This window comes from Psammomys obesus, unplaced genomic scaffold, assembly GCF_907164565.1.
Source record: "Psammomys obesus unplaced genomic scaffold, mPsaObe1.curated_primary_1811, whole genome shotgun sequence".
NCBI lineage: Eukaryota > Metazoa > Chordata > Mammalia > Rodentia > Muridae > Psammomys > Psammomys obesus.
In genome coordinates, this window is record NW_026596040.1 from 31,853,219 (window position 1) to 31,871,210 (window position 17,992).

The 17,992-nt window shown below is 38.2% G+C and overlaps 1 protein-coding gene across 1 annotated transcript in view; it reads right to left on the reverse strand.

Annotated features, from left to right (window-relative positions):
- The window catches only part of Dcc (DCC netrin 1 receptor), a 727,907-nt gene that overhangs the window by 26,296 nt on the left and 683,619 nt on the right, over nucleotides 1-17,992 (reverse strand). The window contains exons 26-27 of the mRNA XM_055622855.1: nucleotides 15,224-15,385; nucleotides 8,668-8,880 (exon numbers count right to left, since the gene is read on the reverse strand). Coding sequence (XP_055478830.1) covers nucleotides 8,668-8,880; nucleotides 15,224-15,385 — 375 coding nt within the window. The remainder of the gene's footprint in view (nucleotides 1-8,667; nucleotides 8,881-15,223; nucleotides 15,386-17,992) is intronic.

Consider the following 17,992-nt stretch of genomic DNA (forward strand, 5'->3'; position numbering starts at 1 on the left):
GAAATACCCATAATTAATATAGAATTATATCTCAAATAATATTGAAAATTATTTTAATATCATAGTAACAAATTATGGTGTTTATTTTTTCAACTAGAAGACACATGTCTTAGTGATGTTTATACATATTAGGTGTGACATAGCCCCTTTATTTCATTCCTCAATCATTGATGTCTGTTCTTCATTTCTTTAACCTCTCTGCCTTGCTATTTTCATTGCAGAGGAATAGCTAAGATTAAAGTTTGATCTGGGATTGGGAGATTCCAGTAACAATAAACACATTATCTTGGTTCCCTATAGACCATTTCAGGGAGATACAAAGCTTACAAAGCCAGGAAGACAGATATGTTCCCATCAGATTTGCCACAGTACAGGAGGTAAGGCCTTACTAAAGCCTACACTATTGCAACAGAGGCCAACGTTCTGGCTGTTGGATGGATTTATGGTTTCAGAGCAAGTCCTGCTGTAATGGATGAGACCTTGCGTTACTGTAAAGCCAGCTAATAATGTTCAGAAGGTGCTGAGCTGCTGCTGGGAGCTATTCTATTCACTACTTTGTGTTCCCTGTGGTGATTCATTTCACTTATGGCCATTGTATCCTAAAAAAATATACAGGGAGATACAGTGTTTTACAATTTAGATAATGGTTGACCAGACAACAAGTTATTAAAATACTATTTTATGACCCCATTCCTGTAATTCCATTCCTTTCTGAAGGTGTTGAAAATGGAAAGGGACCCATTGTATAAAGTGATAGAGCCTCTGAGTTATACCAGATCAGAAGTGTCTAAGTTAAATACTGTGATCTTATAGCATAACTCATGTTTATATATTTTGTTTCCAAATGCCATTCCTGGTTGGATTCTTATTTTATCTAGTTATGGTGGGAAGTTAAAGCATAAACAATTTAAATGGCATATTCAATAACCTAGGTAGTCAGTAGGGGTACTGATCCTCAGAGCTTGGGGAGGGAGGGATTGTTTGTTTTGGCCAGTCAGTACTTTTATTTAAACTTTGCTCCTGATGGGTAAGAGACATGGGAGAATAGATCATTTCTCCGAAGTTTTCAGGTGGTGACACTGTCCTACTTGCTGTGTTTTCCCCACCAAGCAACACGTCACTCAGCATTGTTTGCACAGCACAGCCTTTTTTTTTTTCTGCTGACAAACCAGCTCTAGAGCATTTTCAAAGATGAAACCAACACAACATCTAATTCTAAGTGCAACAAAAAGGGGGACTAAAGGTTAAACCTGAAATCTCTGATTTTAAAGGCACACTAGGTTAATTATGGTCTGAAAAATGTATACCTTACTAGGAAATGATGACCCACTGACTGTGTAAATAGAAAGGAGCATGAAACTTAGAAAGTAGAAGAGTCAGAGGTGTGAAAGAAAGATATTTAAGACAGTAATTTAGAAAAGACATTGAGAAGGGCAACCATTCCGATCTCATTATTTCTATCATCTGTCATGTATAATCGTGTTATAATATGCCTTTCATTTGAAATCAGCGGTTTGCTTATCATAGTAATACACACACACACACACACACACACACGTTAAAATTCTCTTTGCTACAAAAGGTAAAGGCCTTGTCCTCTGAAAGCCTTGGCATTCTGGTGAATGAGATTCTGGCAACAGGAACATCAGTCCTTCTGGATGTGTAAGTTGAAAGTCAATGTCCAAAAATTCTTAATATGTCTATTGTGGTAACACATTTTCTACCAGGACCTGCCTGCCAGAAAAACTTTATAAATTATCAACAGGTCTGTTACTAATTTTTACTTTATTATACATCTTATCATTATAGCTTGCTGGTAGCTAAATTCAGTTCATCTTAACACAGAGCCTTTCTGTTTAATTTCAGTGTTAGTTTTTTCATAATATGTGTTCAACAGCTCATTAGTGGGAGGTTAGTATGAAAACCTTTCTCAACCTTTCCCACAACTTCAAATAAAGTTTTGGAATCTGACTAATTGATGAACAACAACAACAACAACAAACTAAGAATCACTTATATAACTGGGATTGAAGACAATGATGTTTAGACTCTTTTAAAACAAGATCTATGATTTATTTTAAGTGTGTGTGTGTGTGTGTGTGTGTGTGTGTGTGAAAGGCATGTGTGCAGGTGCCCATAGAAGTCAGAAGAGCGTACTTGATTCCTTGTTTGAGGTGATCTTTTGCAGCAAGTGCTCTGAACTGCTGAGCTAGCTCCCCAATTCCTAAAGTTTGGAATCTTTAGTCAAACTAAAACCTCTCTCATACTTTTACTCTTTCCAAAATCAAAGAAAAAAGTCATATACTACACTTACAAAGAGTATCTGATCTCACTAATGAGTAAAGAAGGGTGCAGAGGAGAATATCAGTACTTCACCCGGCACAATGGAGTTCACCATTCTCTGCCAGACTGGCACTCTCTCCTGTTCAAACACAGTGGATTCTGCTCCTCTGCATTGCACTACAGGGGAATGGTGCCATGGCTATTTATTTTCATGAACGTAAACTAGTCAATAGAAGTTTTAGGACATGGGGCTTCAACTTGTTGCTTCTACTCTGCATTAAGATTTGAGTCACTTGTAGGCTGGGATGTAACTTGTTTGGATCGTTTTGCATGTTATAATCCAACTGTCACCAATTTGGAAGTTGGTTCATCTTATATGCCTTTATCATCAATAACTACCTAATCATTCCAGTAACTCTCAAACTGCTAAACCTTTCCTTAAATTATTAGGATTGAAACTGACGAACTTTATACAAATCCTGATCCCCCCATTTTTATTTTATTCTGACAAACTAAACAGGCAATTGATTATTCATTGCATATAAGAGTTTGGATGAAGATCCTGAGAATAATGACCCCGTATTCTGTAAAGTGTTTACTGTGCTCTGCTCCACTCACACTTGATTTTAGTTGCTTCTCAGTTAAACATGAATTTACTTTGCTGCTGATCTTTAGGAATTATAAACAATTATAACAGCTAAAGTAGTATGTTTATTCGCTTTTCCTCAGGTGATTTTTGTAAAAAAGATTTTGATTCCCAAGACATTTTACAAAAACAACATAAGGTAAACTTCAGAATTTAAGCATGTGACCTATTAAGTTCATAAGATATGCAAAAGGATTTTTTACTTTGAAAACAACTGCTGCACATTCTTTTACCCATCATTCTCTGTCACCTAGGAAACTATGAAATCTCCAGTGAAATCCGAGGACAAACTTCTTCACTTACATGTCGTGAATCATCTTATCTATGGAGGTGACCAAGTGTTGAACACAAACTTCTTTAATTGTCTGTTATTATTGATATTTAGATGACATTTTTTAATTTTAATCTTATACTTTAAGTATACTGAGATGACCATTTCAAGTTTACCTATGATATGAATATTCTCAGTAAAACAATTTTTCCCTTCTTTTTTTAAGTTGAGGAAACTTGACCAGAGGGACTCAAAGTTTGACTCCGCTATCACTTCCACATCCTTTCTGTCATCCCGAACAGTTTTGGTGGTACTTGCACTGCTGTGCTGGTCTTCCCCCTCGCCCACGAGGTGAATAATAGTCCACGTCTTAACTTCTACTTCCATTTATCATTTATTTTTGTCATCTGAATTTTTTTTGTTGTTGTTGGACTTTAAAGCTGTGGCCATTAACGGTGCTGACAACAGCAGATGCAGAGGTCTGGCCTCCTGCCTTCCTGCCGAGGGATGACTGGCAACAGGGACAGGTAAAGTGGCTACAGATGGCCATGGTTTCTGAGTTCTCTGGGAAGATGGTGTCCTTGCTATTTCTCCCTTCTCCTATATTATAGCGACATGGACACTTAGATGTTACTTTGGAGCAGCCAACACGGGTTTGCACAGCGAGTGCTGTGTGCAAGGCTCACAACTCAAGTTTGGTCCCTAGATCCCACAGAAAGCTGAAGGAGATAACCTACTTCCTGAAAGCTGTCTGCTGATCTCCAAAATGGGTGCTGTGTCACCACGGCCACACATAGTACACCTTCCATACACATAGAAGTGAGTGCACGCACGAGTGTACTCGTGCACACACTTGCACACATACACACAGACCATGCAGGAACACTCACACAAAAAAAGTGAACAATTTATAAAATCAATTATTCCACAACAATATGTAAATACCATTTCATATACTGCAATTTTTCCTTATCTAAGATCAGCCTAGAAGTGTTTTGGTAGTGGAAAGAAAGCAACCTATGAATATCTCTGAAATAACTAAGGACAAAAAAAAATGCACATTTCTTATCAATGTTATTATGTTTTTCTCAATTTTTGATATCTGGTTTCAAACCCAGTTGATGAGAATAAGAAATACCTTTAACATTTTCAACTCTCAGTTTTATCATCATTATATGAGGCATCAATCGCTTAGATTGCTCATTAAATCTCCTCTAGAAATGATACTCCTGTTTTTAGGACTGTTAACAGACCTCTTTTCTATTTACAAGTCAGAACACCATTTTACAGGAAATTAGTGTTTTCCATAGTAAACACCAGATAGGTTACAGGGTGACAAACATTACCTATAACTAAGCAAAGATGTCTTATTACACTTTACTAAAGTGTAATTCGGGATGATTAGATTACATCAGATCAGATTTCATCTACTAGACAAATTCTGTTATAAGGGAGGACAGGAAAGATCTGAAGATACTTGTTAAAAACACAGATCGGATGTATTTAACAGGAGGTGCTGCCATTCTCCTCCCGACAACTGACTGCGATGCTGGCTCCAGAGACACAGGTAAACACATCCCTGCTATTTAATTGTATGAGCGATTTAGGTTCTGTGACTAACCCTAACAATGAAAGCTTTGACACCTGCTAAAACATATCTAATCTCCCGCAACCTCTGCCTGTGACAGGTTCTAGCAGAATTGAATTCAGGTGATATCTTTAGTGAATACCTTGACACCTCCAGTGGCGGTCTGAGAGTCTGGTGTTGAAATCAATTGTAGTAATTTATAAAAACAAAACAAAACAAAACAAAACAAAACCCATTTTATTGGCTGCCTTGTGTCGTAGCATATTTACTAAAATGAGGTCTGACAAAAAGATCATGTTACAAAGGGAGTGCATGATTTCCCAACCAGCCATAAAATATAAATTATATACCTTTTCTGTCTACTATCATCCATATAGACCTACACCTTGTTCTCGATCCACAGACAAATTGAAACACAGGCCGCAATGTTCAGGGGGAAAAATCAAACTCAATTTGCTATACAATGAATTGGTTTTTGGCTGTGTAACATCCACTTACATATTGATCAATACGATTGAAAAGGGCAGAATACACCAGGCTTAATATAGATATACAGGGGAAAGAATTATAGTATTCCTTCTGTTTTGCAGAGATGCAAACACTCTGGAGGCCCACGTTGTCAGAGTGCAACACTGTAAACATCAGTACTTGAGAAGTTACATGGTTTTTGCCTGTGGAATGATGGTTCCACAGGACAAATGGGCTCCTGTTCTAAGTTTATTTAAAACACTACAGGTCCCAGATTTTTTGATTCTGTTGGTCTCCATGTGGAGCTCCTGTCCCTACCAGGTATTTCTACCTCCTCCATCTTTCATAAGATTCTCTGCACTCTGCCCAAAACCTTGGCTATGGGTCTAAGTCTCTGCTTTGATATCCTGCTGGATAGAGTCTTTCAGAGGCCCTTTGTTGTAGGCTCCTGTCCTGTTCCCTGTTTTCTCCATCTTCCAGGGTCTATCCTGTTTGCCTTTCTGAATGAGGACTGAGCATCTTACCCAGGGTTCTCCTTCTTGCTTAGCTTCTTTAGGTGTATAGATTTTAGTATGTTATGTTATGTTAGTATATTAGTATGTTAGTATATTATATGTCTAAATATCCACTTATAAGTGAGTATATACCATGTGCGTCTTTCTGCTTCAGGGGTCCTTTCTGAGACTGATACTCCAACAAAGGACCATTGATGGAGATAACCTACAACCCCTCCCTGTACATATGAAGCCCATGGTAGCTCAGTCTCCAAGTTGGTATCCTAGTAAGGGGAACAGGAGCTGTCTCTGACATGAACTCAGTGGCTGCCTTTTTGATCACTTCCCCCTGAGCATGGAGCAGACTTACCAGGCCACAGAGGAAGACAATACAGCTAGTCCTGATAAGACCTGTCAGGCTAGGGTCAGATGGAAGGGTAGGAGGTCTTCCCCTATCAGTGGACTTGGGGAAGAGCATGGGAAGAGAAGTGGGAGTAAGGATGGAATTGGGAGGGGGCAAGGGAGGGGGCTACAGCTGGGATACAAAGTAAATAAACTGTAATAAATAAAATAAAGAAAAAAAAAAAACAACACTACAGGTCCATTCACAGCTAAGAAGAACTTCAGGAGGGAAACCACGCATAAGTCCTTAAACGCCCCCCCCCCCCACATAAACACATCCCATACCTTATCCACACCCTATTTTGGCCTTCTGCATAAATTATGTGATAGTTATAATTAGTCAAAGACTCCATCTATCATATATATATATATATATATATATATATATATATATATATATATATATATGATTTTATATATATGAGATACATATATATATATATTTTATTTAACCTGAGAGGGGACTACATCAAATCACTAATATGACCACATCTGTGATTTTCGAGGTTCAGTGACTGCTCTATGGAATTTGTAAAGTCAATACTGCTATTTACCACCATGGACAGGAAACTCTAGGGCACAGAATCACTTTATCACAAGATGCAGACAAATTTTTTTATTTTTTTTTTTAAACATTAAGATCCTGGGGTCTACTGAGCTAAATCTCTAACTTAGCAGGTGGGGGAGGAAAAATGAAGGAATGAATCTTTTGCAGGTAGGCAGAATTCCGGTCATTATCAGAACACAATGCCTCTCTAATTGCCACCTACCACAGAAATACTGCAAAAGCTCTGCGATCCCAGCGAGATTGTTACTCCATAATATGTATTGCCCTATTCCTCATGTGTAAACCCGTTGCAAGCACAGCTCTGCTCATCTCAGTGGGAGGCAAATTGAGGCTGGGACCCTTCACACTGCTCATGAAAAACCACATGCAGAAATCCTAGTGAGGAGAAGAGCGCCTTCATTGATGCTAATCACAAAGCTTTCAAAGCAGAGGAACTCCTCATTTAGCATAATCTTTAAAAATTAGAGCAATGCCTCCCATTACCATATTCTAAAGTAATTATGTGCAGTAAGTAAAGACAAATTCATTACTAATTACACAGTCTTTTATTGTGAAATCCAGAGCAAAATTATTTGAGGTATTTTCTTTTCTAAGCTGACAACAGAATGACTTTACTTCATCAATCAGTTTGACTAAAGTAATGATTTTCTTGGAATTAAAATTTGTTGAAAGCTCTAAGTATTTCATCTTTTGGGCTAAGAAGCATGTAGTTAATGTCACCACTAATACATTTGTCAGTCTGCTAATTTTCTTTTTCTATTAGAATAAGTAAACAGCAGCCCTTTTAAAAAGCATACTATCTACCATGTGTCAGGAGCAATGTAGAGAGACTTATTTGAAAACCATGAGGTAAGGCATTATAAAATGCATGGGAGTCACAGGCAGACAATGAAGGAGAAACATAAAAGGGAAACGCATTTAATAATTCCAAATAGATGGTAGAGCATCTCACAAAGCCTAACGGGAAGATGGCATTTAAAGGAGAATTATTAAAAAAAAGAATCAAATCAAACCAAGAAGTCAAGCCCAAAAGGATCAGAAAATACCAGAGAAGAGATGGGTTCTGACAAAGAGCTCAAACACAATCGGAGCAATGGTCAAACAATAAAAGGCTCACCCAGAGGACAATGGAGGGAGAAGCAATGAGGCTTTGCTTGCATGGCATCCTACCAGCTATTGCCCCCTTAGAAATGTGTATTTATTTGGTAGAGTATGGTCTGGGACAGTACAAGCAACAGATTCTATGCCTAAGGACACAGTCTAATCATTCAGGCTCCATTGTGCCAGAGTTCTTTTGGTCATATTTTAATTAGGAGACTACAATGCCTGATTAAAAAAAAAAAAGTTATATCTCTGTTCTACTATCTGCCTCCCCAAAACCAACTGTTCCTTTTGATAAATTTGTTAGCCTAGAGCTCCAGGTTGCCACTTGATCTCCACATCCCGCGTTCTGAAACAAATGCCACTTCTACATATGTCTTTTCATATAAAATAACATTCAAAGAATGTATTTGTTTTTTTTTACTCTGTGAAATACTTTTACTTAAAAAAAATCTTTTTATCTGCATTGTTGGGGTTGGAATCCCTCTAAAAGTTCCTGGATGAAGGCTTGATCCCTAAGGTAGTGATCTTTGGACATGGCAGAACTCTAAGAGGTGGTGTCTAGAGGAGGAGTTCTTTAAGTTCTTGGGGCATACAGTCAAAGGGAACTAGAAGACTCTAGCCCTCTCTTCCTCCCCCCTCTTCGGCTTCCTAGTGGTTTGCTCTACTGCTCATTCTTACCATGATATGCTGCCTTGTCGTAGGTTCAATCAATCAGACACTAGAAGAAACATGAGCACGATTTGCAGACAGCCCACACTGAAAAAGTACATGGTATCCAGGCCTCCTCAACTTCCCTTCTGCACTCAAGTAGAGTTATTGGAGATGAGCGGCATGGGTACTTACCTGGCTGTGACAAAAGCGGTGTGTAAGGGACTTTTGGTTCTATTGCACTCATTGGTGGAGGTAGCAAAGGGTTAGCAAAGCTGCGGAGTGGATGTGTTGGTCGGACACAGGCTGTGGGGATAGTTCTGCTGGGTGCTTCCTCGCTGCTGGGATGCTCAGGCTGAGCCGGAGGCAGCATGGGTTGTGGTTGGGTAGCTGGTCCTTCACTCACAGCTGTAGCGGGACAAGAAATTCAGGTGTCATTCAAGATAAAGCTTAGTTCTCCCATGTTTCCAGAATCAGCCCAGGGAGAAATGATGAGATCTGCCAATCTCTAATCTCTTTTACAGACATTCTTATTCTTCAGCTCTCACAAATGTATGGACTACAATTAGCACATCCATTTTCAAAGGTGGAACCAGGTCCATCAGGACTGGGTGTGTCTTTCAGGGATGCTAATACAATATATTCATACTAACTACATCCATTGCCTGAACTACCTGGACCTTGTAATCATAAGTGATGAAGTGAGAAAGAAAAAGAGTTGTTTCTCCTTTTCTAAGTAGCAATGTCAGTGAAATTCAACCAGTTCCAGCTGCAGTATTATCCACCAGCCAATGCGCCAATTTCCCTGTGATTTAAACATGCCATGTCAACTGTCAAACAAATCAGAGTTACAGGGTGCTCGGAGGCATTGCTAAAAAAAAATGATACAAATAATAACTACTATCATTATCTCCTATAACAAAATAGAAGCACATTGAGCTAAAAGTTATATGAGACATGACTGCACTGGAGCAAGTTGCCTGAATGCAGAATTATGATTTTTTTCCTCTTTGGTAGCAAACCTTGTAATTTTCAGGCAGATTACTATAGTTGAAGAGGCTTCACATAGTCATTTGTAATAGCCTTGGGGTATCTGGACAGCTTTGTATATTGAAATGCACCTTTCCCCCTAGGGAACACAGTTGAGTGAGACTGAAATATTTTCAAGGCATTTTTTTTTATTATTATTTCTAAAGATAGGGTGACTCAACTTTAAATGTTCATTCATATTCAAAGCCAGAAAGTCCAAGTTAAACTTCAGATGAAAAGAGCTGCCAGATCGGTATGAGTTTTGTTGACTCTATGCAAGTACATTGGTAATTTTCCCATTTTATGGGAAAATAAGATATTGCTATCAACATACCTCACTTTGGAAGGGTAATTTTAACGTAGGTTGATTTAAGGATAGTAAGTTTAGGGGATGATTTTGAGATGACTGTGAAGAGCTCACTGAAGTCAGCAATGGGCAGAGGAGACAGAAAAATGCTCTGATAAAGTCAAGGGAGCAGACATGAAAGTTTAAAAGATCAAGGTGTCTGATGAAAGCTGTGCAGAAGTGACGTGTCTTCCAGAGGTATTTCTATTCATCCTTTGTTGGTTCAGATGGGGTCAGAAGTCACCTGGATGAGAGAGCAGCTCGTGGGCTTTATCCTTCCAAGGTGGAGGTAAGGGGATGCAAGGTTGGCTGAGGAAATGATAGCAATCAGAGCTCAAAATCGGATAGCAGCCTTGTCACTCTCCAAACAGGGAACCATAAGTAAGCTCCCCCCCCCATAGGTATTATAAAACTAAATTGCTTGCATGATCACAAGGGGCAGAGGAATGCCTTTGTATGTAATCAGAGTATGTCCTAGGATGTTTGAAGGTTTAATTTTACAGATAGAGAAAAATATTAGGTTTTGACTTTGGACTTATGTTTCATCCAAAGAAGAAAGCAACCAAAGGCTGATTTCCTAAATAAAGATTTAATAATTTAGCTCTTTCTAAACCTGGGTATTTTTTCCCCTTAGCCTCAGAGTGGTAGCTGAGCTGTTCTCTTATGGCTGGTCCTTCAGTGAAGGGGTGCTTTAAGGCTGGGTCCTTGTTCTCACTCCCTTCACACAAACGGTCCCAAAGGAATTCCTTTGGGAAATGACTAGAACAATACATACAGGCTCTACCAAAAATGTCTTCAAGGATGATTCTGAAGCTGGAGAAAGTTATTTACCACAAGCAGTTTGGAACTTCATAGGATGGAAATTCATGGGAATATTGAGTTTTCTTTACCCTGTTCCTGTGTGAACAGTGAGTCTCACCAATGAGGTTCTAAAGAGTGCCTCTCCTTGATTCCTTTTTATTACAGTTGCTGGTTCTTAGTAATGGGCCATACCATAACACTAATTTATGAGCACAGGAAAAGAAATTTCATGTTTTTCTTTTCCTAAATTTGCTTTAGGTAAATAGTCCTATGGAATATGGGCTAGAACTAATCCACATCTTGTTCCTAAAACTTTCGGCATTGAAGAAACAATAGTGTTTTTAATGTCTGTATTCCATTTATTTCTTTTAGATTTTTGTCTTGATCTTATATTTTGGACATGGAGAGTTCACAAAAAAGATATTGTAGTCTAAAGCTTAATAAAATTTAGATGCATCTTTCTTTAATAACTTAAAATTCAGTCTCTTATTTTGACAAAATGTTTGTATGAACACACGGATTGTAATGATTTTAAAAAAAGTCTTGAGTATGAGGTCGAAAAGAAAATTGACTACCTGAAATGCTTATTAACATATCAAAGTACATACTGGCCCCCAGACTCAGCGCCTGTGGTTCTCCACTTTGCTCACCCTGCACATTCTCATTCCTATGCAACCCTACCATTTTAGCCAAGTGCTCTTTTGGCCCTGGACCTTGTCCTCCTCTCTTGCTATCTCACTGCCCGTGCTCTCTTGGTTCCATCCATTCTGCTGGTCACCTTCAGTCTTCTACTTTCTCTCTGTGCTCTGATTTTTGTAGATGCTTCTGGCTGCACTCTCCCTCGTATCTACAATAAAGACCTTTCCTTCAACTGTACCCTAGAGCAGTCATATCCTCACTTTATTCACTGAGGACACTCCTAATCACATTCTTTTCATGCAATTTCTTTTTATAAGCATCAATGAGAATGAAAATGCTCTTTATTCCATGTCCCGAATCTCTAGCCTTCCAGCTCTCTAGCATGATTCTGACTGGAATCAACATGATGTGGCCCTAAGTAAGTAGACCATATCCTTTGTCTAATTCATACTTAATAACTCATGTGAGCACATAGTGAAGCCCGAGGTGTAAATAAGAAGCTCCAGGTTTGGGAATGAACAGGATGCAATCCATAAGAGACAAGTTTTGTTTTGCGTAAAACAAATACAATGGAAGAGGGGTTTTATAAGTAATTCATACTTCTTGTATTATAAGTGAATGCTTCCAGAGTTGGCTGACATTTAAAGCAGCTAAAATCCTCATATAAACAGCATAGCAATTGCTCCAACAGAGAAATGCAGCATCTTAGATGTGCCCATTTGGCCAGATCAGACACCAGCTCTAGGATACCTATGTGAAACAAATTGTCTCAGTGACATGGCATTTATCTGTGCTAAGAGCTCTGAAAGCAAAGAAAAGCTCCCTTCACCCAGAGAATACCGCCGACCTGCATTTCAGAGCAGAGTGAGAAGCAAATGGATGTCGGCAAGGCACTCATTTTCAAATGATGAAATAGTCAGAATTCATTGTACAAATAGCATACAATTACACGGTGGAGTCAAATCTCAAGGTACTTTATAATAATTAATGTCAACATACAAAATACTTGCTACAGAATAACTGGCAGAAATACTGCAAAAATGGAAATGAGGATTTTTCTTCTATCTGAAAGCTGCAGTCGTTGATAGAAATATAGCCCACAATAGCACAAAGCAGATGCTGAGACACAGTACTTCCTCTTGGAACCTATTTGATTCATTAATCTTAGAAGATCAACATCATGAGCTATTCCTCTGTAACCTAGCTCTTCATAGCCTGGGATACCCTTAGGATAATGTATGAACCCTTCCATGGAGCTCCTGATTTTATCTGGCACGAATTCCATTTGATAGTCAATTTCCAGTTTGTGGGGGAACTGGATCAGAAAAACCACATGGGTAAATCCGAGAAGCATTCTCACTGTGGCAATGACAGAATGGAAACCTCTTACTCTTCTCTTCCATGGATTCATTTAATAGATGAGGGAAATGAAGCACTGCACTGTTACGATGTACAAAAACGGAGCTCCAAGACTACCTGTTTGGGAGAGTTTCAGAGCCCATTGCTGATCTCCATGGGCAGCAACTTATCTGTGGGTTGTAATAAGAATGGAGCTCTAGTTGCACAGGACAGATTATTTGTCCATCATTCAGGAAATGTGTGGAATGCAAATGCAAATTTCTTTCTTTCTTTCTTTCTTTCTTTCTTTCTTTCTTTCTTTCTTTCTTTCTTTCTTTCTTTCTTTCTTTCTTTTTCTGAGACTCCCCTTTCCTTACAGCTGCAGAGAATTCCAGCTTTGTTTATGACTTCAGAAAATGTCAGGCTTTGGGGGCAGGAGCTAGCATTTCCTGACTTAAGAACCTGCAGGTCTTTGAACTAACTGTGGAGAAGTGGAGCCTCCACACTTGGCCACATTAACTTTGTCTTTTTCTGTGTGCCTTTCTCTGATCCTCAAAGACACTAATGAAACAGTTCTACCCAGAGCCATGGAGCATTTCCTGCCTGAGAGAGAACAGGTGTGTTTAGTGTTCTCAAAGGCATGTAGGAACCAATATCAAAGAGCTGGATGTTAACCATCATTGACAGTGATTTAGAGAATATTTTGTTTCCTTCAAAAAGGAAACATTTATTCATTCTTTTTCTTTTCCAGGCAATTGCTTGAAGCACATTAGATGTTATTTCTTTTGCATTGCATATATTTTGTTGAAAACTACTTGCTGAATGAATGAACATATACATTTTAAAGCAATCTATAAGTCATAGCCAGGGATAGAATTTTCATTGCCTGGTAATTTGGATGAAGTTCAAAAATTATACAGTACTTTGCTAAGAAAGCATTGTTTATATAACCACACAATTGTTCTGTTAAATATTTTCCATTATAATATAGAATTGCCTTCATTTGCTAAATCATTTCCGAAGACTATCAAAACAAAAATCAACTAGGGAATATAAATGTTTTGATTGATTAACTTTTTAACTTACTTCATCATTTGGAGTTTACAGAAAACCCGAGGGAAGGTACAGAAAATTTCCAAATAGCCCTTTATTCACACTTCATTTTTTACCAAAATAGTTTTAGAAGAGTAAACTTCTTTTAATCATCGACAAAAAATTAATAACAGTATTTTTTTCATTGAAATTTAACTTTCGAATATTTTTTCCAGGCTCTAATAAGAGACAATTCCATGTGCTACATAACTCAAGAGAAAAGAGGGGAGGGGTGTTTTCAGATGAGATGAATATGTTTGTAGACCATGCTTGCAAAACATTGGAAGTGAAGAAGACAGGTACTAAAAAGAAATAATTTCTAATAATAAAAGCAGTGAGCTTTGGCTATCAGACATGCCAGGAGGACCAGGGCTAAGTCATCCTGCACATTCCTCTTCAATGTCCTTCAAAGTACTAAGATGCAGCTGGAATAAAAAAAGTATGAGGTACAATATCATCAAATGAAGAGGCTTCACTTCAGGAGCAAAGAAGGAACTTGTGGGCTAAGAATTTTTTTTTTTTAAACCAGTCTCCCATGCATAGTTGTTTTGACATTCAGAAATTTCCAGTTGTAGGGATTCCTACATGCCTCTCATTTCCCTTCCTTTACTATGATTTTAGAAATTCTTCCCCCTGAGATTTAGCACACAACTCTATTTTGTAGATGTGATATGCAGTGAGAAAAGGGAAATGAATCTAATTCTCGCCTGGCAGATTTTTGATGCTTTTTAATTCTAACCTTGCTACATTTGGGCAATTTATGATTTCTTAGAGCTGCCCCTGTTGAGTTGGGAAAAATATAGCTTAGCTCACGAGTATATTTTATTGCTGTGCTATCATATCTATTACCAGACCTCTGCGTGCACATGAGCTGCTGAGTCACCTGTTCTTAACTAAGAGAGGAAAGCCATAAAATCGATTGAAAGATGCTGTGCTCAAAGCGAGGATGGGGGGGGTGGTCAAGTGGCACAGGAGACCTCACAGGATATATGTGAAACTTTCAGCCTCTCTCCACACTTGCTTTCTTTCTAGTAAACGACATTTTGCTTTAGCAACCACACCCACTCCGGAAGTTGAAAAAGTATTACTGAAGCAATTAAAGGATGTTAAGGATTCATCCAATAGTTGTTCACTGGGACTAGGCAGAGATCGTTCAATTTAGCTAACAGACACTACCAGATAAAATGTATTTGAAGACACCATTTGGTTTATAACTTCCTGGTTAGCAGGGTGTTGTTTAAAAGCATTTACTAGACCACTGTGTAATATGTAGTCATTGAATCATCTCTGTGGTGTGGTGTCTGCTGTTGAAAGTGTCCTTGGGCATGGCTCTAGGAGCATGTTGCTAGCATCCAAACATTAAGTGTGTTGAACAGAAAAAAAAGTTCTTGTACCAGGGTCACACATGAGTCTTCCCAAAGAATAAGAAGATCAAGATGATACACAGAGGAGATCTTGCTGTTACTAATAATTTTTGGACAATAATATAGAAGGAAAATGCATTACACTGACTTCTTCCTGTTCCAAAACCTCGGTCCACAGACAGTGTTGGGAATGGTACTGGCCGGAGAGTGAACTGCGGATGTGGGTATCCACAAGTGGGAGATGGGAGAATTCCTGGATACTGGGCACTTTCCAGTGTTGGTACAGGGATAGCACTCACAACAGCTGCAAAAGAAAGCATTAGTTATTAAAAAAAAAAAAAAACAAAACCATGTATCCATGCAGCAAACATTAAAGGAAATGAATACATTTTTTTAAAGTTCAAATCACCACACATATTCTTCATGATATCACTGACATTTTTCTTAATTCTTTCCATAAACTTCCTCTTGTTATAGACAAGAAGGTCTGCTTTTAAAACACCACATCATGGCATATCACCTTCCAGTGTGAAACTTGCCATGGCTCTGAGAAAAGAATTCAGTCATGATAGAGGTACCTCAATACTCCATTTGTATTCCAGATATTTTGTTTTAGTCTCTCTTCCGAGGAGAAACATGAAAAAAGAAGCGTCCTGCTGTAATAGTGAATGCTGTAGAGTGATTGGGAGGTGTTGGGAATTGTGATTTAATCTTGTAAATGAGTCTATTGCTGTCAAGAGGCAAAAATGCAAAGATAAACACAAGTACAATCTCAATACTCAGAACCAGGGTTTATCTTTAGGTACAGTCCTAACACTCAAAGTGGTCCAGATGAGTGCACACTCTATTCAAGTATCTATCTTTTCCCTGTGAATGACAACAGTGTGATTATATTGGCTGAAACCCACAGAAAAACATTTGTGTGATATCTCTGATGTTTAGACAGTTTTGTTCAATTTCATTATTCAAAGGTTATTCAACTATATTGTTTTATGAGATCATTTCACAATTTTAGTAAACCTTAATGTTTTTATCATTTGATATTCACCTTATAAAAATATGAGTATTTTTTGTCTCTATTTACCAAAACATGGACTTTAAGCCAGCTATTGGAATGGCTAGTTTGGGTAGTGAATGGAAAAGAGAAATAAAAAGGAAGGACATGACTGTTCCCAGGTGGTTGAGAAGGTCTATCATTGATAAAAAGGGAGAGCATATCCAGAGGCAGAGGCATCTGGGAGAGTCCAGACTGAACCAGAGCCTGGGGTAAGCCATGTGAGAAGAGGGGAGAGCTGGAAAACCAGGAGAGTAAAGGGCAAACAAAACTTCCTACCTGTCCTCGTAGCCAAATGGTTGGATTACATAGGAAAAGGCAACTGGGGAAGGAGCAGCTCGGCCCAGTTGGTGGGCTGGAAAGGCTTAAGGTAGGGGCAGGATATGTGAGACAGGAGGTCTCTGTAACAGAGGCCAGTGGATGGAGAGAGCATCTGGCAGCCAGGGGCAGGTTTGGTATGTTAAATAGGCACTTCAGCCATTTGCCAGAGTCTGAGACCTAACATGTAGAACATTCTAGTCTATTCTATTAAAGTTACCTTTTTACAAATGATTATGCAGTTATATTCTAATGCAATCTCTGGATTCAATGTGCCTATGTTTGCACATTACCCAAAGGGAAGCCTTTTCTTTTAAAAAAAAAATCATATTCTTCACTCTATTAATAAGGTCACTATTAAACAAATTTTAGTTTACTACTGCACCACGATACAGAAGAGTTGTCTTCTTTTTTAGGTCATAAAGCAAAGGTCAGAACAGGGAGAACTGGGAAGTGACTATGATTGAGACACAAGATGTGAAATCCCCAAACAATCAATTAAAACATTATGTTGGGAAAAAAAGATCTTCAACCACAGGAATTCGTGACGTTCTCATGTGACTGTTGGAACAGAGAATTGTAGATACTAGTTCAAGGATAACGCTAAGAAATGCAAACCCTTGCTAAAGAGACTGCCTCCTGTGCACTTCCTAGAAAGACGATGGCGAATAGCAAATCAATGGCAATTTTATACAGAAATTTAAGCTGTACCAACGCACTAAAACTGTTAAATTTAAAATATAGAGAGGCGGGGGCTGGAGAGATAGCTCAATGGCTAAAAGCACCGACTGCTCTTCCAGAGGACTAGCATTTGAACTCCACCACCCACATGACAGCTCACATCTGCCTGTAGGTCCAGTTCCACAAAAGAGAGCCAGATAAAACATCAATGCACATGAAATAAAAATAAATGTACATCAAAAAATTGTTGAAATGTAGAGGGGAGATGCATAGATTTTCTAAATCATTTTAGAAAGAGCTTTAAAGAGAATTTGAGAATAATAGATAATAAAATATCCCAATAAAGTTACTACATAGAGGAAGTTGTGATTATACAAAACAAACATGCTGACAGTCTCTAGAAAAAAAAAGGCAAAGCTAAAATGACAGAAACTTCTAACAAAGAATAAGTTTAAAGTCAGATGGAAGCCACAAAAAAAGGGAGTTACAATTTGTTATCTTTGTGTTTCTCAAAGAATAGTGACAGAAAAAGCCTCATTTTTCTGGTGAGCAATAAAAAGAAGTTTCTGGAGTAGTATTTGTAATTTTGATATCTGAACTCACTGGAGACTTTTGAGGTCATCGGTTGCATTATTTCATGTCCTTGAGTGAACAGTTACCATAGCAATACTACTAATAGTAACATCAGTAAAACCAGAATGAAAGCATTTCTGAAAAAAAAGGGCATAAAGTATAAAATTTGTTTTTTATGCAGCTTAAAATTGTAGTGTCTGAAGTAGTCCATTTTGTTCTTCTTAAAATCTGATTTATTGATCGAACAACCACTGATCAGCCATTAATGCTGATAGGTGGCGGATA